Source organism: Herpailurus yagouaroundi, unplaced genomic scaffold (assembly GCF_014898765.1).
Source record: "Herpailurus yagouaroundi ecotype Mexico unplaced genomic scaffold, PumYag 67690, whole genome shotgun sequence".
Classification (NCBI taxonomy): domain Eukaryota; kingdom Metazoa; phylum Chordata; class Mammalia; order Carnivora; family Felidae; genus Herpailurus; species Herpailurus yagouaroundi.
In genome coordinates, this window is record NW_024420490.1 from 5,234,278 (window position 1) to 5,261,733 (window position 27,456).

Below are 27,456 nucleotides of genomic sequence, written 5' to 3' on the forward strand. Positions count from 1 at the left end.
TGCTCATAGTAAAGAACTCCCTCTCCCTGTGTCTCCTATTGGCTCTGTTTGTCTGGAGAGCCCTAAGACACCAGCCCTCTACCAAATGAAGTCGAGTTCAATACACCATTAGGCACAATCCTAGAAATACAGGATGATTCCGTGAAGGCAGAGATCTCAAAGCCTCTAGGTTTCCATCTCTTCACAAATCACTTCAAGTGTTCAGTGGCACGGAGTGTGGCATTTAATCTGTACACCTGCCTCACAGGACTTCCTGATTTACTGCCTAGGACTATGTTGTACCTTTTTTTTTTTTTAAAGCTGTCCAATTATTACAGACCCCAAATTTCATCAGATTCTTTCCCAAAACCTCTGCAGTCAGACAAGCCAGACCTCTGGTTCTAAGCAGCATTAACTCAATCCATATTGAGGGGACAAGCGAGTAAACCCTCCTTAAAAGTCATCTGATTTACCGTGACATTCTTTTTCAATGTTTAATCACTATTAGCTATGAGATGACCATTCTGCTGATCCCAACCTTTTTTTTTAATGTTTATTTATTTATTTTGTGTGTGAGAGAGAGAGCGCATGCACATGAGTGGAGTAGGTGCAGAGAGAGCCAGAGAGAGATAGAGAATCCCAAGCAGGCTCCATGCTGTCAGCGCGGAGTCAGACGTGGGGATCAATCCCACAAACCGTGAGATCATGACCTGAGCCGAAATCAAGAATTAGACACTCAACTGACTGAGCCACCCAGGCGCCCCGCAACCTTTTTTGAGTTTGCCCTACACTTCCCTGCCACCCAGAGTAGAAGTAGTAACTGTCTCCCTACTTTCCAGAAATGAAAAACATTTGAAAATGACCGTGAACAATACTTCTCAAGGTTTGTTTCCCTTCAACCTTTCCTCTTGGTGTTATCTTCCACTCTTCCAGCTACCTCTGGTCCTTTATTTTGTTTTCCCGAATGCTCTAAATTTTCATAGCCCATGAAGCATGACAACCAGTACTGAGCACTGAATTCTAAAGTAATAGCAAATGTAGCAGAGAGATTAGTTGCCAAATCGTCTAGAGTAAGTTCATTACAAACAGACGCATGCGTATATATACATGTATATACATATATATGTGTGTGTGTACACACACACACACACACACACACACACACACACAAGGAGAATGGTGCCATGGTATAATCAGAATTACCAAGAATGTGAAGGGGTTCCTGGGTGTTCAGAGGAGAGAGCATGCACCAGAAAGGAGGGTATTCAGTGGAATGGTAACAGAGTGACACTAAGTCTCTTCGAGAACAAGAATATTTCTGGGCTCCAAAACACCCAGTAGTCAGGATGGAAAAAGTTTTCTTCTTTGCACTTTGCCTTAATGTGATTCCTGTCTTGAGGAATAACTGCTGCTGACACATTCCTTGCATTAAATCCAAGTTACGTCTTTTCACTTGTGCAACAAATATGGAACCACAGACTCTGAGAATTTTATCTATGAATCAAGTGAAAGAGTTCAACCTTCTCATTCTCCTGATGAGGACACTGAGGATGGGGGCGGGGATGACCGCCCAAAGTGACTTAGAGACGAGGCTGGGGCTACAACCCGTGCCTGGCAGCCTCAGGCTCAGGCTCCTTTTACTGGATCCCCCCTATCTCCATGACGGAGGTAATTTAAGAAATCAAGATCTAGAAAGTACAAGGAAGAGCCCCATAAGTGGAGAGCAGCAGTATGTAAATGGGACAAAATGAAGTGACAGGTCTTCCCATTTCTTTTCCCAAGAACTCAAACCCACCCTGATGCCTTAATTTTATAGGTCAGCTTATGAAATCCAAGCTCCAGTGGTAACTGCATAACCTGCACCACTTGTTTGGTTTCTAGAACTTCATTATCTGGCTTGGAGGAGGAGACTCAAGGCTTCCACCACAGAGAAGGAGCTCTGCCTGGGTTCTGGAGAAGTCTAAGCCCCACAGCTGCAGGGTAGGGCCTTCTGCGGAGGGGGGAATGTCATGCAAAGTTCCTGTTCCCCTATAGAGGGCACCCCTGGGGGAGCTCTACCTCCTTGGCCCTTTATCCTTCTCCCTTCGGGAATTTCAACTGGTACTGAAAATGAGACAGGAGGCCCTTCCTTTCTAGAAGGACCAGTGTAAGCAGGCTGAGGGCAAAGGAAAGAAATGAGGGACACGTCCTCTGTCTTGGTCACGACTGGTCAGACCACAGTGCTACAGGTCTAGGAAGATGAGTGCTTCAAGGCTCATTCAAGGCACAGGGTAACCTTGGCACAATTTCCAAGAACATGAACTTATCTGAATGTCTTTAAAGTGGGGATTTCATTATACGATTCAAACCAACGTGGTGTTATCACTATGTCACTGCAGGAACTCTGGGCTAGGCCCCGTATTACCTCAAGTATAAGTTCATGTTTCTCTGTTGTTAGGGAAACTTTGGTGGGAAATATGGGAGGTAATGGCTCCAATAAAAAGAATCTTGCTGGTGTCCAAGAGACCAACCCAGATCAGAAGGAGATAGCCAGATGGTTCCAGCCTCAAAGTCCTAGTACACAATGAAGAGTAATAAGTCCGTTTTCCTGACCTTACCTTCTGCCCTTCACCCCAGATGGGAGTGGGGCCTAACCTAGCAGGCAGCTCGAAGGACAGGGGGTTCTAGCCATCCCCCTGAGAAACACACCAACAGGCATAATTAGAAATCACTTTGCAGGGCACCTGGGTGGCTCAGCCAGTTAAGTGTCTGACTTCAGCTTAGGTCATGATCTCGTGGTTTGTGAGTTTGAGCCCCACATTGGGCTCTGTGCTGATGGTGGGGAGCCTGCCTGGCATTCTCTCTCTCCCTCTATCTCTGCCCCTCCCCCACTCACGCTCTATCTCAAAGTAAATAAAACTTAAAAAAAAAATCACCCTGCTATCTGTGCGATTTTCAAGCAAGCATCTTCTACGTTTACCAGGTTAAAAATCTGAAAATATAATACTTACTGTGTTTTTCTGAGTTACCATATCCTGAAAAGAAAAAAATAAGATGAATACAGTTTTTTTAAAAAAAAACATTAATTTCCATAAGCACTACAAGCACTTTGCCCCCCATCATCCAGCACCCACCCTAGAGCAAGACCTATCATTTGAAACCTCCTCCACTTTCCCTGAGCAAAAAGCTTCAAATAGGGTGAGCCTCAGAGAATTGTAAAATTTATATTCTAAGGAAAACAGATCATAATTGGCTAGCTTTTAGAATAATTGAGGAACATTTACAGTTATGAAAATGTCCCAGAGCAGCGGCAATGCTTTTGTCCAAACACTGTGAGATTCAGGTCTAGGGCTCTGAGCGCCCTGCACCTCACCTGTCCAGTGAACCACGGCGGTGACGGCAAGGAATGCCCAGGAAGTGCTGTGGGGTCCTCAGGTCTACAGTCGCTTCTTGCCTCAATCAGTGCTGCCACCACCCCCGCCCCTCCATCAGCCTTTCTACAGAAGGGGTGTTGCTGGTAGGGTTTCTGACACATCACTGTAATTGTCTAGGAACCTTCAGATTCAGCGATAGCAATTTTAGTCAGTTAACTTAGCATAATGGTTGTGCAGCCCTTGACCGTATCATTTATGCGCTGTCGGCCAACATGTGCTGCAAAAAGAAAACATAATAAAACAGCTGCCCCATAAAATGGGTTTTCTATATTCTGAGATTTCAGTTTTCTGTTGACAAGTGCAGACCGCCTCTTCTAGTGTCAGATATAACGGACTACCCATAGCCATTTTAGGAAGTATTTTTCCATATTATTAAAAATTAACACTTACCTAGGTTATGAGACTTTCCAGAGGAGTCCACTAAGGCATCGTTGAGAAAAATAATGAATTGCATCGGAAAAAATACTTTGATTTCATGTTCCTCATCAAAATGTAGTGTAATAATCTATCCTTTCATATTTTCTATTTCTAAGTATTTCCAAGCACAACTTCCTTAGTGAAAACCGGTAAAAGAAAATCAGTATCTAAATATCTAAAGTAATATTTTACATTGGCTTATAGTCTTTTGAGAAACTATTTTACAATGTAAAGTACAATAATAACCAGTTTCTTCTTTTAATGTCCTATGAATGATGTCTTAACACACAGTACTGTGCTCCAGTTACAGAGTACACATCTACGTAAAGTGTATGTGATACTGAACACATATAGGTTTCACACCTGAAGCAGGCTGTATTTCTACCAGGAAATAATCCCAATTATTACAGAACCTAGAAAAATCTGGTTAATATTAAATCCCAAGAAACACAAAAATGTTCATCCTTGCCATCACAAAATTGTGCTATTTATATGCTAGTGATTTTTAACACTAAGGGAGCTGGACATTTAAAAATGGCGTCCATGAAAGCTAACTTTAAGCCGCTAGTTCTCACCCGTGACTGTACTTCGGAGAGGTTAAAAACAAACCCCCCAGAGACTGTGATGTAATTGGTCTGGGGCGTGACCTGGGGACTGGGATATTTACAAGTTGTCCAAGTAATTCTAAAGTGCAGTGAAGGTTGAGCAATACTGCTGTTAACAAACTAGTCTTTTATTCCTGAAATGATTTAATACAGACCAGGTTTTCCTAACTAGTATTAAGATATTCAACAATATTAACATTAGCTGAGTTTTGCAGTAGCTCACCCTAGACCATCACATTTTACAAACAGGAGGATTTCTGAAGTTTTTATTTCACTTCCAGTATAGGTAACATACAGTGTCCTATTAGTTTCTGGTGTACAAGGCAGTGATTCAACACTTACACGGGACCTCCTACTCCATTGCCATCTGGCCCTCTGTTCCAAATATGATCATTTTTAACAAGTACTATTATCCAAAAAGCACTTGTTTCATAGTTCCAAGAATACATTTTTTTAAACCTCAGTAATTACTGAGTTGGGCACAAACAGACAAGTTTTCAGTGTTCCTCTGCTTTGGATGGTGGGGGGCGGGGGTAACAGATTAAATACTGATTATATCTATGCTAGAACTTTCTGCCTGCTATGGTAATGGTTATGCGCAGTCTTATTATTGAAGTTGAGAAACTATTTTTTTAATGTGAAGGTTTGCATCACATTGCCCATTAAAGGACTCAGAGCTGTGTGTTGGCTTCCGTGGAAACTGTTTTTGCCTCCACTTCCCTAATGAGTCTGGAAACGATCAAGATGCCTACAAATGCCTCTCTGTAGTATGTACGCTCACACAGTGATCAGGAAGTTGTCTGTGTGAGCGAAAACCTGTAGTAGAAAGGAAGGAATTGCACGAGCAAATCGTTATTTTCTCCAACCTCCTGTACTACACGTACATTTCATTTGACCATAAATACCGTTTTCCCAAAACAAAGTATTCACAAGAAGATGAACAACATCCTTTACCTTCAATGAAAGAGCAGTGTCAGCATCGGTGTCGTGGTAAAGGATCACATTATTGGCCATGTCAAAGCTTTCTCGGACCCCGAGATGGTAAAAGAGCGAAGGCTGTCTGGAGACATCACTCATGTCCACCACGGCGACATCTGTGATGAACATGGAAAGGACACGATGTGGGAGAGAGAGGTGATCTGTGTCCTTCATCCACTTCCTGTTGGTCACCAATGGGGAACTACCACAATTTGCACTTGTAACAACAGTCTTTTAGGCAAAGCAGAAAGTGAGGAATGACTGCATTAACATTACCCCATGAACAGTGGGAGAAAAGCCAACAACAAGATAAGCCTATTCCTTCATCAAAGGACTTGGGAATGTAGCCTCACATAAAGATTACTGATGGATTTAGTTTTAGTGTTATTAGGAAACAGGCCATCTCCACAGAATATATTTAGCTTATATACAAATTATAAAGTACAGTATAATGAACTGTAAAACCATACTCCTGCCGTGCCAACCCAAGACAGAGCATTATCTATACTGTGACTCTCATGTGTCTCTTCCCAGTCACTTCTCTCCCTCCTGCACAGAGATACACCTCTGTCCTGATCTCTGGATTTCTCGGTTCCCTGCATGTATATGTGTATATGAAAAAATATATATGTACACTTATGAGCATATGCACATGTATACTATATACGTGCATGCGCAAGCTTATATGGGATTATGTATGCAAGTATATATACATATTATATATGCATGTGTATGCATATTATGACGTATGAACTCCTAAACAGTATACTGTTTAGTTTTGCTGGTTTGTGAACCTTATATACATAGTAGCACACCATATATATTCTTGGACTTGCCATTGGCTGGTGATGCCACCAATCTGCATGCCCAGCTCTGGCGGATGCATTTTCACTTCAGCAGAGCATCCCACTATATGAGGACTAGATGGAAATTTCTTTATCCATCCAAAATGCACTTTTTTTTCTTTTTCCTATTTCAAACCGCTGTAATGAACATTCCTCTTCATTCACATGTCCACCATCAACTTGACAATGTAGCTGAAACACCCCTGGAGTTGTGTCCTACAGAGACCTGTTCTGAACAGTGAAGCAACCTATCACATCAATAAGGAATGTGTTTCAATGTGCCCACTAGTACTGGATACCATCTCAAAACTTGTCATTTTGGAAAGTATAAAAGCTCCAAGTTTGATTGGACCTTCCTTATCCACATGCAGAGATTTTGCAAAGAACGTCCTGCTGTGACTCACAGAGATCAGCAAAAATCCCAAGGATGCAGAACAGAGGTGACGTGAATGGGAGCAACAATGAGAAGGTAGGCGGAAGCCACATGGGCACCAGGCACCGTTGTGCCTCTGAGCAGGAGGCAGTGGGACACCGGAGGGCAAGTGTCCACAAGCCAGGCACTGTGCTGAGTACAAGGGACAGGAGTGTGAACAAGGCCTAATCCCTTTCCTCAAAAAAATGTGTAATACAACAACAGTGACAGGAAGGAAGTGGTGGTGACAATCACCCACAGGATGGCTAAAGTGAGGGTCACCGTGACAGAGGCCCCTCCCCCCCAGGAGGGTACTCAACCCACACTGGGGCAGAGGGCAATCAGGGAAGGCCTGCAAGAAGCGAGGTCGTCTGGGATCCAAGGGTCCAGAAGGGTCAGGCAAATTGGATGGAAGGATGAGGATGAGGTGATGGAAAGAGTGTTGCAGCAAGAGAAGAAAACCAGTGCAAAGGGCCAGGTAAGATGGGCCATTAAGTGTTCAGGCTACTGCAAATAATTTCCTAAGAAGATGAACCTGGAAGGGTTAAAAGGTGCCAGGTGATTAAGGGGGCTGAAGGCCACGTGAGGAGGGCTGCACTCTACCTTAGGGCAATGAGAAACCTAAGGCAGGGTGGCGTTGTGGTTTTTACTCTTGTTGGAGAAGTGCATGAAGGACGCCAAAGATGGCCGATGGGGCTAAAGCAGACTCTGGTCTCTGGCTTCGAGACCCCTCCTCTGGGCTCTTCTTCCTTTGTTTGCTGCGCGCACGAAAACCCCCAAAGAAATGGAAGCTGATGACTATAAATTACCCTCCCCACTTGCACTCGGCGCTCAGATCTTTGGAGAAACGGTCTCCTCTGAGCCCGCCGGCATTAAACCAATCTCCGATCCACCAAGATCTTCGAGTGCCGCCTGGTTTTTCCGCCAGCGTTCCAGCCTGGTTCCATAACGTTTTTTATCATGGAAAATTACAAATATATATAAAAGCAGACAGAATAGTATAACGAAACCCCCACACCCGCTTCACCTCCCTCAACAATTACCAGCTCAGAGCCAGCCCTGTCACATCTCTCCCGCCACCCACACCACCCCCTTCCACATTATTCTGAAGTAAATCCCAGACATCATCCTAGCATTTCATTCCCAAATATTTCACTATGTGTTGCTAAAAGAGGAGAATGCAGAGGAAAAAAATCACTGTGGCATCAATGCCTCACCTCAAAGTTTTTAAAAAATAATCACGAGGGGTTTTACACGGGAGCCTATCCTATCCAAATTTACCCTTTGGAGGTTGTTGTTCAAGAAAGGACAAACATACGCTGAAGACACACGACCCAGCCTGATTATTTTATCTTAGAAGGGTACCTGCTCCCAGAGACATTTGCTTGGAGTCAAAAAATCACACTACACCTGAATGAATCAGACATTCTGCGTACAGGATTGTTCCTTAGACTCGATCACCTGCTCATACGAAAAAGAATGTGTTGCCTAATTATGCTATTAAGAGGTGGCAACGAAGATGCTAATTCCAAAGCCATGGAGATGGCTGTAATTAGCTAACAGAGGAAAGGAAGCAACCGAAGACAAAGCAGAGTGACGGGAAAGGGCGGAAGACAGATGGACAGCAGCCCCCCAGTTATGTCGACCATTCTCGGGGGAAACCTGCAACTTGATGGACTAGCTTGTCACTGAGGAGAGGACGTTTTAATCCAGTGATGCAAGTTCCTTCCTTCCTCCGCCTTCTCAACATTCTGTGTTGGGTCCCTTACGCTAGCCCCACCGGCCTTACACCGCCACTAGAGAGCCCCTCCTTGGCTCCAGCCAGGGTTGGGACAGAGACTTGCCGGCGCCTAATTAACACAGAGCAGATTGATACCGCTATCCAGACTCCACGTAATCCATGTTCAACAGAAAAACTGTCTCACACCCAAAGCTGACATTTTTGCCTGACATTTGTCACTCAGGCCACTACACTGAGTTTATGTTCAGGATTTACACCACAACAATATTCAACCAGCTTATTTTTACAACTCCGAAGATACTAATTTTGCAGATTTATAAATAGTAAATTTAAACACCACAATGGAATTTTTATTATAAATGAGGCATCAAGGTTTTTTTTTTCTTCCCCTAAAGAGATCATAAGTTACCTAAAAGCTTCAATCACCACAATGGTCACCTGCTTTGACATTTACAAAACAGTCCCACAAACATCTTGGTTTGAATTTCAGAACCACCCTGGCAGACTGGCAGGGTAGGTACTGGCTTTACTTCACAGATGGGTAAATGAAGCACCAAGATTGCCCCAAGGTCACACAGCGAGGGCCCGACCGAAACAGGGCTCCCAAGTGTCCACGTGAGGTCTACGACTTTCCTGACTCTGAAACACAGCCACCAGGGGTAAAACAGCTGATTGATCAAGCTAAGTCTTAGGCAAACAGACCACAGATAAAAAGAGGTAAAATTCAGATTTTCCTTTGCAAATGCAGCCTGCTCTCCGAGCAACCATTACCTTTCAGTTTCTAATGACAAAGGTCAGCTTCAGGGGAAAAGTCTGCAGAGGATAAACCATTCTCCTTGATGGGGACACACACGCCCCCTTCCCATCTTGGTTTAATAAACCTTAAGAGACAGCATAACAGGAACTTGCAAAACAGCCAGGGCTCTCCTTAAAATCTACTCTTACCAGGAGAGTGTCTGAATTTGAAATCAAAGTGCCCTTCATACAATTTCAGAATCAAGTGCAAGGATCTCACGACGTGCTAATATGAAAAGATGAATGATGCACAGGATTTTAGTTCATTAAAAACTTTTGAACACTGTCTTGAACATTATTTTTGTGAAATGTTTTATAAGCAGTAAGTAAAACTCTAATTTCCTAGTGTGGTTTAAAAGTGTCCAACTTCCAAAGCCAACCACTTGTCAACAAAATGATCCAATGGTAAATGATTTACCGTATGGTAATTCTGTGACTGGACTGGCTCATGCCAGTTTTTACATATATTCCAGGCAATCTGAAATAATGAAGGAAGATTGGTTGTATCTAAATGAACTGGATTTTAGAATAACTTTACTGCCAAAGACATTTAAAAACATCTGACTGGACCTAGGGCAACATTAGTTATCTGAAGCTACCTAAAAACAATAGCGCCCATGTTTACTGGACAGGAGGCACATTCTACTTCTATTTTAAACCCAATTTTCCAGTCTCATAAGGAGGACACAACCTACCAATTCTGTGTCAGGACGTCAACAAATCCTTACCAAATAACACAGAGGCATGGGATGGGTATCCCATTTCAACGGGCGAAGACAGGGTGCAGGAGCAACCTATATTTGGCCCCCTATCTTTTGCTTTCCAAGATCTTATTTTTTTAATGACCAAAAAAAAAAAAAATAGGGGTGCCTGTGTGGCTCAGTTAAGTGGCTGACTCATGATTTCGGCTCAGGTCATGATCTCACAGTTCATGGTTCAAGCCCCGCATTAGGCTCTGTGCTGTCAGCGGAGCCTGCTTGGGATTCTCTCTTTCCTCTCTTTCTACTCCTTCCCTGCTTGTGTGTGCTATCAGAATAAAACAAAAATAAAAAAAGAATGACCAAAAGATAAATGTGTGTAACTTTGTAAGTGTGATTGAGATGTGCTGACTACCAGTTTTCTTCAAAGAAACATGTCAAATATAAGCAAGGTGTGAGGTGAATGGACTCACCAGGCTTCATTTAAAAACATTTTTTTAATGTTTATTTTTGAGAGAGAGACAGAGAGAGCATGAGCAGAAGACAAGCAGAGAGAGAGGAAGACACGGAATCCGAAGCAGGCTCCAGGCTCTGAGCCGCCAGCGCAGAGCCCAACACGGGGCTCGAACCTACAAACTGTGAGATCATGACCTGAGCCGAAGTCTGAAGCTTAAGCGACTGAGCCACCCAGGCGCCCCTACCGGGCATCATCTTAGGCCACTCGCAATGAACTATCCATAAGAGAGAAGGCAGCATCATTTAAGTCAGTGAGCGTTCACATACTGACGTTGTTCCTCCAGCTACCAAGGACAACGGCACCCTACCATTCGCTCAGTGCTTGAAACGGTGTGCCAGCGTCCACACCCGAGATGGTACACGTCACAGCTCCCTCTCTGGGTTCCCTGGCAGCTTTTAAACATGCCACCTAAATATTTTCATCTTCATCACCTGAATGTTCTCTGCAGCTTCCTTCAGCCCTTTTATAAAAGGATCTGCTTTAACAGAACACTCTCTGGCAAACAGTTTTTGAGACCATTTCTTAAAAGCTTCTTCTGACCAGCAGATAATGACTTCTCCTTCTAAAAGGTCTGGGTCATTATGTCGCCTTCAAGATGTGTGCAATTTCAGAGATGAGTAGAGCCTGAAGCACAGGGACCACATGGCACACACTGTGAAGAGGGTACCACTGAGCTTTTCTGTCAGAGTGACAAGACTGTAGGAAATGGCCGCTGCCTTCCTTAATTTGTTCTCTACTTGTCTCGCTAAAATGACCGCCAGTCAACACAGGAGGACCCGTGGTTTTTACATCCACTTCCAAGGTACATCCCCCTTTTTCCTGACCAAATCAACTGCTCTTTCAAGATCAACCCTAGGTACCAGGACTTCTGCCTGACCACAGATTTCACCCATTCTGTGCTCCAAGCTTCCTCAGTGGCGTCCACCTCACAGCCTACGGAGGGGAACACAGTTCATTTGGCAATGGTGATGGGAACTCACTGCTGGATATAGGGCCATTTTTCTTTGTCCTTATCCCACCTAATTCCCCCACACACATGCCAATATCCTTTTTCCTAGGAGGTTCTTTGAGAATCCATGTCCAGAGTTCCTGGTTTGCACCAAGTATGCCTCACTAGCCACAGACTTTACAAGAATTACTTAGCAAGGACAAGTACTGTGAATGCAGGATTTTCATTTTCAGGAAAGACAACACATTTTTTTAGGGAACCCATCCAACAAGTCTTAAAACTTCAGTCTTGGGAGACCCAAGGACAATCCAAGGGTCATTCTCAACATTGAAATGGTCTTTGCTTGCAGCTCACAACCAAAATATTTGGAGGGCTATGCTGGAGACCCAACAAGAACCTCTATGATATCAACCATTTCCACCATCTCGTGTTTCACTTCTTTTGCTCCCAATCTTACCAGTCATACAGAGCCTCTCGTATGGACAAAACTGGTCTGATACAACGAAGCTGGCCTTGAGGATATTTTTGCTTATTAAGTTGATCATTAAGATGCAGAGATATTACATTCTGCTTACTAAGGCTTCATGACAAAACATCTCAAAATGTAATGGTCCAAGTTTAAGTTCTGGTTCCAAGTCAGATGGAGTAGACATTCCAGCTTGTATCTCCCTGAATGCATCTATAAAAACTAGGCAGAATGGATTGAATAGGTATTTAGGAATATGAAAAGCAAGCCGACTGGAGAAGACCCAATTCCAAAGTACCACCAAACCAAAAGCAAGTGGCCCATATTCCCCCAGTCTTCTCTAGCTGGGACTAAAGGCAGCCTGAAACCCCAAAATGGGTGCTGGGTGTGGATGCAGAGAGCGCCAGGAGAGCCCTGTAGTTGTGGCTCAGAAAGCAGGAAAGGGGACTTCTAATGCTCAGAGAGAGGGAAGGCAGTTCTCCACTTTTTTCTCTGTTCCCTTGCATCCCCCAGACCCTCGCAAGCCCACAGTGATGCCAGCACAGACAGCCGGTGGCAATGGGGTCTACAGGTGCCTGGACCTCTGAGATGGGGCAATCTTCTGCTCTAACTGGAGGAGCTGTGGTCTCAAGGTGGGGGGGGGGGTGGCAGCAGTGAATCCCTGCCTTTTTCTCTCTCTGAACTCCTGGCCTCAAACATGGGCAGTTGTGGAAATGTGAGGCTGAGTGGGTTAACTAAAGCCCCAGTCTTCTGGCCACAAAACCAAAAGGGGAGTTCCAGTAAATCACAAAGTGCAAAGCCATGCAGCACTGAAAAGGCTTTGAAATCAGAAATGGAACCACAACTGAAACTGAACTTGACAGCCTAAAACCACCAGGCTGACCACCTATTAGAGCAACAATACCAAAAGACTCTACAAGATATATGCAAGGCCTAGAATCTCATGATAGGATTTCAAAAGGTTCAGGGTATAATCCAAAATCACTTGGCATTCAAAGCAGAAAAGTTTCAAACTCACATAGGAACAGACAATCAATGCACTCCAATGACAAGATGACAGATATCAGAATTACCTTACAATGACTTTAAAGCAATTATTATAAAAGTTCTCCAAGAAGTTAAGGGCAGACACTTCTGAAAAGAATGGAAAAAGTAGAAAGTGTCCACATAAAGAGAAGAACCATATGGAAATCTTAGGGATGAAAAGTATAATAACCAAAATAGAAAACTTACCAGACGGGCCCACAAGAAGAATGGACATGACCGGCGGAAGGGGGTGGGAGGGGGGTCAGTGAAATTAACAATAGTGCAGTATAAATGATCCAATATGAACAACAGAGAGAAAACAAAGAGTTTGTGCCCAAACATAGAAGGTTCTAGAAATTAAGACACTCTCCCAAAGGCCCATAAACCAATAGGTAAAAAGCACCAGGAAGGATCATGAATAAATAGCTCTCAGAAACAAGGGCGATGTGCTCAACTACACTCAGAATAAGGGAATCACAAGCTAGAACTGAGATACTATCTCTCAACTAACAGATTACCAAGAGTCAAAAGACTAGCAAACTATTTTTGCAGGTGCATTTATTCTTTAATACACAAATGCCACTTTTGGGTACCTAACCACAAATATACTTATACATATATTATATAGCACATATACAAAATTACCCATTGCAGCTTAGTAGCAAAAATAAAAACAAAAACAAAAACATATATCCAAGTATCCTTTAAAGAGGAACTGGTAAAATACACAAGATCAATTTACCCAATCATGTACTCTCCAGCTATAAAAAAGAAGAAGGTAGGTTCCCATATTCTGATTTGGAAAGTTGTTCAGGCTCGACTGTTAATGGAAAAATACAAGGTGCATAACAGTGTATTTGGTCTGGTACCTTTTGACTAAGAAAGGGAGAATAAGAACATGCATTCATATGTGCTTATATTTACATAGCAGAAGTTGTCAAACTTTTTCCTGTAAAGGACCAGAAAGTAAATATTTTTGGCTTTGTAGCCTCACAGTCTCCACCACTGCATAGATGAATGGATGTGTTCCAATAAAGCTTTATTTACAAAATGAAGGCAGCCAGCTTGCAGGTGGCAGCATGCTGACAACTGATATAAACACTATACGGATAAATAAAAAACTAAAAAAAAAAAAAAAACAAAACAGGGGAAACAGTGCAGATGGGATAAAAGAAAAAAATAAACTGGACTTCATCAAAATTAAAAGAAAATATGCATTAGAGAACAGCACCGAGAAAGTTAAAAGATAAATCACAGAATCAGACAAAAAATTTGCAAATCACATACTTAACAAGGGATTTGTCTCCAGAATATGTATAGAATTCTTACAACTCAATAGTAAGAGGACAAATAACTGAAAATAAGTGGGCAAAGGATTTTAACAGACATATCTCCAAAGAAGGTATACAAATGGCCAACAAACACAAGAAAAGACAGTTAACATCCTTCATGATCAGGGAAATACAAATAAAAAGCCACAATGAGTTACCACTTAAAGCCCACTAGGACAGCTGTAATAAACAGACCATAACCAGTGCTAATGAGGATTCGGTGTGACTGGAACACTCGCACACTGCTGGTGGGAATGTAAAATGTATAGCGGCTTTGGAAAACAGTTGTTTTTTGAAAAGGGGTTCCTGAAAAGGTTAAATATAAGGTGGATATAACCCAAGAGCCCACTGATGGATAAAATGGATACAACAAAATAAGGTGTATCCCTACAATGGAATATTATTCAACCTGAAAAAGGAAGGAAATCCTGACACATGCTCCAATATGGATGAACCCTGCAAGCATTATGTTAAATGAAATAAGTCAATCACAAAAAACAAATACTGCAGGATTCCATTTACAAGAGATATCCACGGTAGTCAAGTCATACAAACAGAAAGCTGGGTGGTGGCTGCCAGGAATGGAGGGGAGGGGGAAACTCAGAGTTATTTAATGGGTGCAATTTCCATTTTACAAGATGGGAAACTTCTGGAGATTGGTTGCACAAGGTGAATGTACTGAACACTACTGAACTGTACGCTTGGAAATAGCTAAGATGGTAAATTTTATGTTATGTGGCTTTTTAGCACAAAAAAAAATTTTTTAATGTTTATTTATTTTTGAGAGAGAGAGCGCATCCAAGCGAGGGAGGGGTGGGGGGGGGACAGAGGATCCCAAGTGGGCTCCACGCTGACAGCAGTGAACCCGATGCAGGGCTCGAACCCACAAACCCAGAATCATGACCTGAGCCGAAGTTAGATGCTCAGTCACCCAGGGGCCTCTCACAATCAATATATATATATATATATATATTTTAAAGAAGGTTAAATATAGAGTTACCATATGACCCAGATATCCCACTCCTGGGAACATACTCAAGAGAAATGCAAACAAATGTCCACACAAAAAGTTATAGCGTTATTCACAATAGCCAAAATTAGAAAACAAGCCCAATATCCATCAGGTAGATAAAAACAACATGGTCTATCCATACAGAATTTCATTCAGCAACAACAAAGGAATAAAGTCCAGATACAAGCCACAACAAGGATGAATCGTGGACACATGGTAAGTGAAAAGAAGCCAGCCGCAGAAGACCACATTTTACACAATGACATCTATATGAATAAGCAAATCTAGAGAGGCAGAAAGTAATGGCCACCTGGGGGCGTGGCTAGGCGGCTGGAGTGGGTAATGATTGCTAATGGGTACAGGGTTCTTTTGGTGGGGGGGCGCAAAGTGGCCTGAGATCAAGACTGCAGCGATGGCTGCATGATTCCATACACACACCAACCACCACTGAACTGTACATTTGCAGTGGATGAATTACTTTTCAATAGAGCTGGGTTTTTTTTTTTTAAGTGGAATATTCTTAGAAGCAACTGGAACAAACCGGAAACTACCCAAATGTTCAACAATAAAAAACGTAAACTGTGTTATATTCTTACAAGGCAACAGTACGTAGAAATGAAAATGAACAAATTATTGCTGTATTAACGAGAGAGGAATTCCACAAACATAATGGTGAATGAAAGGGGCCAGACACTAAAAGGAAATTGTATTATTCCATTTATAAAAAGAGAGAGAAGCAAAGCAAGAAACAGATTCTTGGCTACAGAGAACACGCTGGTGGTTACGGGGGTGGGGGGGCGGGGCAAAAATAGATGACGGGGACTGAGGAGGGCACTGTCGTGAGCACCGCGTTATACGGAAGTGTTTAATCACTATACCGTGCACCTGAAACTAATATTGCACTGCATGTTGACTACACTGAAATGAAAATTAAAACTTTAAAAAGAAAAGAAAGTACAGAAACAGGAAAACTAATGTCTGCTGAGACTTGGCCAGGCTGGAAAACAGAAGCAAGCTCACTCTGGGGTGCTACTGGCGTTCACTTTTTTGATCCCAGCGCAGAATTACACAGCACGTATAGCTTATGAAAGCTCACAGAGCAGTACACTTAAGAATGTGCCCTTTTCTATATAAATATTCTTTACCTCAATAAAAAGAAAAAAGAAAAAACATCAAAGCAGGGTTTTGTGCCTTTTTCTCACTTCCATTCTTGAACACAGGACCAGGAATGGAGTTAGGATTAAATTTCCAGCATTAAAACTTTGGGAAAAAAATGTGTTTTACCCAATTGCAGGAGTACAGCGTGACCTTACGACATAATGATTGTCCAAAGGGTTTGATCCCTGAGTCTTTACTATTCCACAAAGCCTATTTCCTCCCATAGCGAGGTTCTGGTCTATTTGTTGGCAGGAGGAAAGGGAGGCACAGGGGACTGACATTTGTTGAGCACTTACGAGACTGAGTTCAGGGCACTGTGGCTGAATCTCTACTTAGTAGAGACTTTCTTTTTAATGAGGCTCAGAGATGTTAAGTAGGTTATCCAGGGTCACACAGCCAATAAATGACAGGGCAAAAACAGAAACCTGACCTGCAGAGCCAAGGTTTTTTCCCCTCTGCCATTTGTATTAACAAGGGTGGCAGGACACAATGACGGAACACGTGCTGGTAAAGTCTCATCACAGATCTGTATTGGTGGTGTTTATTCCAAAAAGCAGAAAGGCAATGTACCTGAAGGATCACCTGCACTTCCTACGCTCTCCTGGATGGCAAGGTGGAAGGGAGGCAGCCGTGGTTCTGGCAACTAGACTCAGAGCACCTGGAAAATTCACCTGGGGCAAGACCCTTCTCTCAGGTGCTTGAGACAAGGTGTCAGGCGTGGTCTATCACAAGTCACTTCATTTGAGGTCAGTTACGGACGTCAGTGTAAAAGCTAAACCCGTCAAGCATTCAGAAGAACACATCAAAGTGTATGTGTACAACCGCAACCCGGAAGGAGACAAAGATTTCTCAGAGAGGACACAGAAGGCAACCTAAACAGAAAAATAGCCTCAATGAGACTTCATCAGAATTAAAATTCTCTGCTCATCCAAAGTCCCAAGTAGATGAATAAGCAAACCATAGTCTGGGAGTAAATGTTCACAAAATATACTTCTGACAAAGCCCTTGAATCCAGAATATATAAGGAAGTCTTCTAATTCAATAGTAAGAGGACAGCCCAATTAAATGGATAAATGGTCTCAACAGACACCCCACAAAGGAAGCTATCTACCTGGCCAAAAAGCACATAAAAAGGTGATCAACGTCATCAGTCATCAAAGAAAGGTGAATTAAAACCATAATGAGAAACCACTATACCCCCACTAGCAAGGCCAAAGTTGAAGAGCTCAATAATACAAAGTGTCGGCGAGGATGTTAACTCTTGTGCATTGTTGCCAGGAACGTAAATAGTACAGTCAGTTGGGAGAAAGGTATGGAAGGTCCCTATACAGGTTCGCATACAGCCATTCTGCTGTGGGGCATATACCCAAGAGGAATGAAAACATTTGCTCACAAAAAAGACCTACACACAAATGTTCATAGCAGTTTTATTTGTAAAAGCCCCAAACTGGGAACAACCCACATGTCCTTCAACAGGAGAATAACTACACCAACTGTGGTATATCCATACAATTCAACAGTACTCAGCACGAATACGGAGCAAACGATGGGTACACGCAACAGTAAACGTCAATCTCAAAAACATCATGCTGAACCAAGGAAGCCAGACAATGAGGAGTACACACTGCATGAGCCCATTTATACAAAACTCCAGAGAAGGCAAATCTACTTGGTAGTGACAGCACCTCTGTCACTCCTTGGTGCCAGGAATGGGAAGAGAGAGGGGAATGAGCAGGAAGGGACATGAGGGAACTTCCTGGACAGATGGAAATTCTATCGTGATAGGATCTATTTACAGGGATTTAGTCAGTGGAGATTTGTGTACTTTGATGCATATACACTGCACGTTAAAAATGTACAAGAGGGGGGTGCCTGGGTGGCTCAGTTAGTTAAGTGTCCGACTTCGGCTCAGGTCATGATGGTGAGTTTGAGCCCCACAGTGGTCTCTATGCTGGTGGCTTGGAACCTGGAGCCTGCTTCACATTGTGTGTGTCTCCCTCTCTCTCTGCCCCTCCCCCACTCACACTCTGTCTCTCTCTCTCTCAAAAATAAACTTTAAAAAAGAAAAAAGTTTAAGAGTAGGGGGCACCTGGGTCGCTCAGTTGGTGAAGCGTCTGACTTCAGCTCAGGTCATGATGTCACCGTTTGTGAGTTCATGCCCTGAGTCAGGCTCTCTGCTGTCAGTGCAGGGTCTGCCTCTGTCCCCCTCTCTCTCTGCCCCTCCCCTGCTCATGCTCGTGTGCTCTCCCTCTCGCTCTCTCAAAAATAAACATTTAAAAAAAAAGTCTGAGTGTAATAATCAAGTGTGGAGCAGGGGGTACATAAAAAACAAAGACAGCAGAAAGTTCATCATCGTTGAAGCTGGTAACGTACATGCTTGAAATTTTCCATAATAAAAATTTAAGAAAAAATTCATCTGCATGTAATGTGCCTGCTCTCTCCTACTGCCACCCCTGTCCAATTCTGCCTGGCGCCCGGGCTGCTTCCCACAGACCCAGATTCTCCAGTGAACTCTGCTTCCTGCTGAGGTCCACAGCTCAACTCCTTCCTGCACTGCATCTCCTACCACCAATCAAGCCCCAACGACCACCAGGCATTTTGGCCAAGCCCTGTCACACCCAACAGCCCGAAAGCTGGGAAGGTATGGGGGGGGCGGTGTTTGGCGAGGGGGGGGTGGGGGGTGGAAACCAGACGTTTTCTAGCAGGCTCTGCAGGAGTTCACCCCTCCTCCACAGAGGTTACTTGAACAGGATTTAAACAGCTCCTATCTCAAAGCCTGATACACAGAGTCTTGGAACAATAGTTTATGGCTTGCATTCCAAAAATCTATTTGTAAGCTGGCTGCTGGGAACCCCAAACACCTTCTGCCCCAGTAACAGAGAGCCAGCAGTGTAGCAGGCCAGCCCACGAGTATTTATCTACCCCAAACACACTCAAGGCTCAATCAGCACAGCTGCAAGGAAATGCTGCAGGTGCAACCTTCTTTCACTCGGCCCACGTGACTAAGCATGGAGGAAAGTTCCAGGTTCAATGCCGAGTCAGTAGCAGTAAGAGCAGCTAGAAAGGAAAGAGGCTCCGCGAATGGCCCTCGAGGGCAAGCCAGCAGCCAGGTCCAGCCGAAGACAGCCGAGGTCCAGCCAGGCACTCACGCAGCCTTGTCCTTGGGAGTAAAGCCACTGTGGTCTGGGCAAGCCACGTCACTGTCTCCAGCAGGGAGAAAAGAGGCTTCTGATAACCTCATCGTGAATCTCCCACTGCACTTGTTTAATATAAAATTATTTATATTACAAAAAATATACACTGTAGAAAATGTGGACAAATAACAAGAACCAGTATCCCCAGAACACAATTCAAACCACTCTTTCCATTCCGGTGTCTCCAGAGTGAGTGGTTCTGGTCTCTTCTATTCGATACGTACCACTCAGGAGAAAGGTCCAGATCCAGAGGTGTGTCATTAGGATGGATCTTGTTTCCTAATGAAAGTGACAACTGCACTGTATCTATGCCTGGCCACCATATTCAACGTGGCTTTTACAGGAAACCACATTCTGATTTCTTTTTGAGGGTACCAAATAAGTTGTGCTTCATCTCAACAGGAGAAACCAAGTGTCATCTGTGTGCACTGAGAGTTATTCTAAAAAAGAATAGAGAGATATTCCTAGGAAGCACTCCAAGAGTAGCAAAGAAAACCGCATCTGGCTGCCTATGGGTGACGAGTTCAAGGTCTCACAGAAGATCAATCATTAAATCAGTAATCGTTTAATCACAACTGTGTTACTCACTAGGAATGAAGACCTCGGTGTGCTCAAGGCTGACAGAGAGAGGGTAAGGGTGAGGAATCTGTCAAGGCTTCCTTGAAGAAAGGAGATGTGAAGGCTGAGGACGTAATAGACAAAGCAAGACTGCAGGGTGGTGGAGGGTGCCAGGGGACAGTGGTGTCCAAGCAGATGACATGGGGTGGAACGCACCAAGACCGGCCCAACCTTAAGAGACCAGGGACAAAGGTGTTAACAGCACCCTGGCCGAGAGAAGACAATGCCTGTACCAAGGTAGCAGAGGCACATAGAGTGACATCCAGCAGATCCGAGAACTATTTTGGAAGCAATAGGCCGGATTCGTCCATGACCGAGAAGGTGGGGCCAAGACTGACTCCCAGTTGATGATTTCACTCATCAGTGTTTACTTAAGAGAAGGCAATAGTTTAAGGAACTACTGCCCTTATATTCTGCTGGATATCGATTTGGCCAGTCGCCGGACCAGGTAGAGATGCCACGCAAAGTACACATTCTACAGCCATTAAACCCACGCCTCTCTTCCTTAGAACCTTTTGCATTTTCCACAGTGATGAGGAGAGTATGCAGCTGATTACAAGAAGGCCTAAGGCATCCTCAAGGCTCTCTCTTGAGTAGAAGCCAATACACCTGTGGACTAAGTCCACGAAAGCCGAGGGACGCATTCAGGCGTTTCTAGCACAATGCGTGGCAAACTGGATTAGTCGGGGTAACCTAGGCTAGGGTGCCACGAGACAAGTCCCCAGTTCAGTGGCTTAACAGCCATCTTGAACACATGACCTTTGAGTTTGCCATAACAGAGGCAGAGACAGACGGAGGAGGCACACTAACTTCTCTTTCGAAGTGATACGTGTTGGCGTTGTTCACATTTCACAGGCCAGTACTAACCACAAGGGCCCAGCTGACCGCAAGGGAGGACCGGAACTGTGGAAGAGTATACAGAAGCTGGCAGGGCCTGGTCTTTATCACCAAGCTGATAAAGAATCCACAAGTAACATCACAGATGGAGAGGCTAGACACAACCCACACAAAGGGCAGCAAAAGGGACTACAGCTGGCTTTACGTTAAACCATTACATATCCTATCTCGGCAGAAGCACAATATTACTGTCAGCTTCGAAAATAACAGAATCACTGCATTATCAGTTAATACAAAAGGCAAAAATAACCTGGCCTCCAAAACCAGTGAAACCAAGGAAAAAAGCCAGAACGTGTCCTCCCATCACTGGTATTAACCTGATGGTCCAAGCATTTCAATTCTATTTTCTTTACTCACGGCAGCACAGCGTGGGGCCCCACGGTCACGAACGGGGACGATCCATTACTTGAGGTGATACACAGCCGGACTTCCTCTTGGAAAGGCATACCTTGGAGACAACTTCCTAGCAGCTGGGCTAGGTTTTCATAACCCAAGTTGCACTCTTACCACGGTAACAAACACCCCCCACACCAAATCTTAGTAGCCTGACCAAATAAAAGCTTCTCTCTTGCTTATGCAAACTCCTAAGTAAACATTCCAGCGCCAACAGTGATCCTTCCAAGAGTGGTTCAGGGATCTGGGGGCCTTCCATTGTGCACCGCTGCCATCGTCTACCCTGAGCCTCTAAGGTTCCCGTGGGGACCACAGGAAGGGGACACAAGGTATGGGAAGGACTAGTCGCTATGCTAACACCTGGCCCCAGAAGTGACAGATGCCACTTGTAATTCCATTTCATCGGCCAGAACTAGTTACACATCCCAAGACTCAAAGGGCTGGAAAATGTAGCCCCCACTTCCCAGCAACAACTAGGAGCGTGAATCCCTGGTCACCCAACAATCTCTGCCACACTTGGTATCCTCCAAATGACTCTGTAGGAGCCAGCCAGAAAAGGGGTGTCATCCGGATAGAGCAAAGCCAAACAGCTCGTCTGTCCTGGCCTTGGTCTTCTGAATCGATGGTCAGGAAGCGCAAAGACTTCTTGCCGTAGGTGGCAATAGCTCACAACGTGTAAAATCACCGTGAAAGTAACTGAAGACAAAATCCTCAGAAGCTGGGCCTGTGGGGCAGAAAAGTACCAACTAAATGAGGTTCAGAGAGGAGCCAAGTTAGGCAGAGCCAAACCCAACAGCAGTGGGAAGAGAACTTGTGCCCCGGGGGCAGGCTCGATCAAAGGGGCTGCTGTCATTAGAGCAGTTACTAGCTAACTCACCATGGAGGCTCTAACTTAGATTGGTCATTAACCACCTGGTTTACCTGGAGAGTAAACCTCCATCAAAAATACGGTGCACTCCTAGGAGATCGATGTATTCTACTGAACCAGATCTCAGGTTAAGATCAGATATCACAGTAAGCGGATTCAACTACAGAGTCCAGGAGAATAGAATTTCCAGGTCAAAATGTGTGGGAAAGCAGGAGACAGAGTTACACAGATTTCCTTCTTGAAGGAACTCTTGGTTTCTAATATGTTCACAAGCACAGAGAACCTCCAAGAGGGAGACACAGCATGAGCCTGAGAAGGAGAAAAGGCTGCTGCGTGTAAATACACTCCACACACAAGAGAAGGACCTCAAGCCATAACTATAAATTCTGTTCAAGTAGATAAATGGGCACTTAGACAAAAGGAGTCAAGGCATATCCAGAAGGGGTTTCTTTTAGAGAAAAAAGAGAACACCTGTTTTGTTCTCCAAATACTAGAAGTAACTGAGTGATCGACCCTCAAAGAATTCAATAGTTCTACTAAATTCAAGACTCCCAACTTTGAAGATGGACGACAGGTGCTCAAAAAAATAAAACAAATTAGTCCTTCCATGGACCAAAGGCACATAGGGATGACCACCACCTCCGCTCAAAGTGAACAGGATGTTTTTCAAAAAAACAAAAATTTAACCATGAAATTACCATATACCACAGAAAGTGAAAGAAGAAACTTGAACAAGTATTCAGACACCCACGGTCATCACAGAAATATCTAGAATACCCTAAAGGTGGAAACAACCCAAGGCCCATCTGCAGATGAGGGATTCACATAACGTGGTGTATGCAATCACTGGAGTATTCGGTAGCCTTAAAAGACGTTCTGGTATGTGCTACAGCACGGAGGAACCTTGAAGATGTTATGCTAAGTGACATAAGCCAGACACAAAAAGACAAATACTGTATGATTCCAGTTCTATGAAATCTCTAGAACAGGCCAATTCACAGAGACAGAAAGTAGAGCAGTGGTTACCAGGAGCTAGGGGGCACGGGGGAGGACAAGTTACTATTTAAGGGGAGCAGAGTTATTGTCTGAGCTGGTAAAAAAGTTCTCTGTAGATGGCTGCACAAGAGCGTGAACGTACTTAATGCCAATGAAATGCACACTTAAAAATGATTAAATGGCAAATTTTATGTTACGTAGATCTTATGATTTGTTTTTTACAGTACTCATGGCCATGGCGGTGTTTTTCCCCACAGCGTCACCTGTCCTTGCCTGGGATGAAGGCCTGCCTGGGGCTCTCTCATATCCCACCAAATCACCCAGGCACTGGTGATCTGGAACCTCTGATCCAGACCCACAGAGGACCACATAAAACTGCACCAGGAGTAGGAAAACCCAACCCAACCCGGTTTCGCCTTGCTATGGGAGCAAGAGGCCGGAAGTGTTCACACTTCACACCTACCAGCCTCCCTAAAAAACATCTGGGACAGCTCCATTGGTCCCCTCCCCACAAACATTTTTCTAGAACAGCACTGTTCATATGGGACCTCCTGCGATGAGGAAAATGCTCTCTTCACAGTGCCTGTTGAGCACTTGAAATACACCTGGTATCCACAAGGAACTGACTTTTACTGCGTTTAAACTCATTTAAATGTAAACTGCCACCCGCGGCTAGAGGCTACCTGTTGGACAGTGTGCTTACAGAACTTCTACAAAGAAACCAAAGTGAAAGATTTGTATGATTTTTGGTGGAGATATCAAAAGTCTGAGTGGTAGAGATGAGGAAGCCAGGAGAGGTGAGTGAGGGGGCTGTCTGTTTAATCCATAAACCCACTTAGTGTAGTGGCATACATCCTTTGTCAAACCTGTAAAAAGAATTTATTGCTATATTTATATATATGTTATATTTACATGTAAGTTATATTTATATATCTTACATAAATGTTATATTTACATATATTTATATAACTTATATAAATATGTTATATTCACATATATTTGTTATATATTAATATGTTATATTCATATATATTTATACACAAATACGTAAGTTATATTTATAAGTTGTAATGATGTGCTGAGAAATGACTTAGTCAAGACCAAGCCAAGGTTGGGGCATCCAGGTGGCTCAGCCGGTTGAGTGTCCGTCCGGCTCTTGTTTTCGGCTCAGGTCATGATCTCAGTTTGTAGGATCGAGCCCTGCATCGGAATCTGTACTGACATCTTGGAGCATGCTTGGGTTTCTCTCCCTCTCCCTTCCTCCCTCCGCCCCTCCCCTACTCATGCCGTCTTTGTCTCTCTCAAAATAAATAAACTTTTAAAAAAAGACAAGGAGCGCCTGGGTGGCTCGGTCGGCTGAGCATCTGACTTCGGCTCGGGGCATGATCTCACGGTTCGTGAGTTCAAGCCCCGCATCAGGCTCTGTGTTGGCAGGTCACAGCCTGGAGCCTGCTTTGGATTCTGTGTCTCCCTCTCTCTCTCTCTCTGCCCCTCCCCTGTTCATGCACTGTCTTTCTCTCAAAAATAAACACTAAAAATTTTTTTAAAAAAAGATGAAGCCAAGGTCAACCAAAGGAAGCGCATGATGCAGAAAATTCTAGGGAATCAGGACCGGGAGCAAGAGAAGGCAATGTACCTGTTGTGTAGATCTGGAATCGAAAGCCAAAGAATTTCTGACTGACATAACTTTCACACCCACCCAGAAGGGGTCCTGTTGGTAGATGAAGGCTTGTCACAGACACAGACACACCCCCTCCCCCCCTGCACGAATAAAGCCGCAGCGATCTTCAGAGTTGGCACCAGCACGCAGGAGGCTATAGCTGTGCTGAGTGGCTAAAGGAACATTTAACCTTTCAGAGAAGAGTCTGTTCAAACTCCAGTTTTGGAGGAGAATGAACAGAAGGCAAGAAAACCGAGTGGTTCTGGGTGAAGTGGGCTCCTGAGCACTTTTCTAAAAAGACGCTGTGCTGAAGAGTACACTCTGAGAGGTCAGAAATGTCGAGAGTGTCTTCAACGGGCTCAGGGGCCACTTTATTTGAACAAACCTGACACCCCGCCCCCTGTTCCAGACGGGGAGGATTTGCTCTGCAGAAAACGGATCCCTGTTGCCTCTGGCAGAGAATGGATGGCACTACATCTGGCTGACTGCTTCAGCATGGTGTGGCCAGCATCTTAAATTCTCCCTGTACCTTCCGACATGCTTTTAGGTTTAGGGTAGGCACCGTTACCACCTTTTGATCAGTGAAGAAGCCAAGGCACAAGGACCCCCAGGTAATTACTGCACGATACCCAAGGCTTATTAATGTCACGCCAGTGCTTATTACAGTGATGAGCTCAGAGATCTAGGGCCCCATCCCAGCAACGGAGGAGACCCTGAGCCCCCAAATGCTTGTGCACCATGGGATAAAATAGATCTGTCACACACGTGGGAGAGCACAGCCCCACCGTCAAAGTGTGTTTGGGGGGCAGGAATTAGAGTACTAAAAAGAACACTGGGGCACTTCTAAGAGCACCTGTCCCTACACATATATACACACACTCAATTGTAACACACCGATTCCCCTTCTGGGCTGCAAAGTGGAATCATCTGAGAAAGCATTAACAACTACTGAGGCCTCAGATTCTGGTATTCGTCTGGGATACAATCTGGGCACGGGGCGGGGTGGGGGTGGGGTGTAAAAGTTACCCAGGTGATTCTAATGTGTAGGTGGGGTTGGGGCCCACTCACTGCTATAAGGACAGGGCACCAGAGGGAGGAAATAAAAACTGGATAACTGGTGGGGAGGAGGGCTTCGCATCATCCAGTTTATGGGCTGTTTGTTGGGTTAAGGGATGTTTAAGGAGACTGTAAAATAACGAAGCTAAATGCCAGTCGCTTCTGTTTTCCTATCTGTAAAAAGATACAATGCTACCTACTCTCCCCTCCCGAAAGGCAGGGCAGGCTGGTGGTTAAGTTAGCAGAAGCGGGGCTGGTGGGGGTGGCCAGGGCCATGGCGTGTGCCAGGGTAAGAAAAGCAGGCGGCGTGGGGTAAGGGCGAAGGGGGCATCGGCCTCACCGGCGTCGTAGAAGGCGTCGAGCACAGCTGTCTCCCCGAAGTCAAGCTCCCCGAAGGGTACGGAGGTGAAGTGGGCGCCCTCGGCCTCGCAGGCCCGCAGCAAGCACAGCCGCGCCCCCGCCTCGTGGCCGCCAGCCGCGCCGCCCTGGGGGCTCTCGCTGCGCACGTATACTGCCCGCAGAGCCCGCCGCGGCGCGTCCCCGTCCTCGCCCCCGCTGCCGCTCCCGGCGCCCTCGGCCGCCCCGTCGGGCTCCGCCGTGGCCTCGGCTCCCGGCGGCAGCGGGCACCGTGGCGACTCGGTCGCCACACCAAGCGCCCCAGCGGGGAGAGTCCCGCCGCCGCTCTCCATGTGGCCGCCCTGCGCGCCTTGATCCCACCTCCGCGCGTGCGGCTAAGGGCCGCAAGCAGTCTCGGCACCTGTTCCCGGGGGCGCGGGGCGGGACCCGGAAGAGCCCGCGCGCACCCGTGGCCTCGCGGCCCGCAGGTGAAGGCAAGGCCCCCGGGCTGCAGACGGAAGCTCCAGCCCCGCAGCCCCCAAGCGCCCTTTGAAGGCTGGGGAGAGGGAGGCGGGGGCCTGGGACGTCAGGACGAGCGGCGGGCGGGGGGGGGGGGTGGGGGGGTAGTCCTGGGAAGAGCGGCGGGGCAGGAGCTGGCAGGGCGCCCCCTGCCGCCTCCCCCGGGCAGCGCCCTGAGGAGGGCGGATTCGTCAATTTTAGGATCTTGTTGTTGCCATCCCTCCAGCCTGACGGACATTAGGAGTCCCGTTTTTTTCCCTCAAAACAATTTCAAGCTTTTCAAGCAGAGCAAAAACTCTTTCAAAGCGCTGGCTGGAGGTAAATATTCAATTTCAAGCTAAATACAGAGGTACTTGTCACTCAGAATTGAGATGAGAAGATGCTTATTTAAAACGCTTCTGATTCTGATAGGTAAATAAATAACTCAATTTTGTACTCCTTGTCCCAGTGGCCAAGAGCATGGCCCTCCCTTTAAAATTTTTTTAATGTTTATTTTTATCTTTTTATTTTTTTTAAATTTTCTTCAATGTTTAGTTATTTTTGAGACAGAGACAGAGCATGAGCAGGGGAGGGGCAG

General features: G+C 45.0%; 1 protein-coding gene across 1 annotated transcript in view; it reads right to left on the reverse strand.

Moving 5' to 3' along the window:
- The window catches only part of MAP3K15 (mitogen-activated protein kinase kinase kinase 15), a 129,047-nt gene extending 102,154 nt beyond the window's left edge, over nucleotides 1–26,893 (reverse strand). Inside the window, exons 1-3 of the mRNA XM_040468313.1 lie at nucleotides 26,365–26,893; nucleotides 5,369–5,508; nucleotides 2,970–2,993 (exon numbers count right to left, since the gene is read on the reverse strand). Coding sequence (XP_040324247.1) covers nucleotides 2,970–2,993; nucleotides 5,369–5,508; nucleotides 26,365–26,713 — 513 coding nt within the window. The 5' untranslated portion in view covers nucleotides 26,714–26,893. The remainder of the gene's footprint in view (nucleotides 1–2,969; nucleotides 2,994–5,368; nucleotides 5,509–26,364) is intronic.
- Between the last annotated feature and the right edge of the window lie 563 nt (nucleotides 26,894–27,456).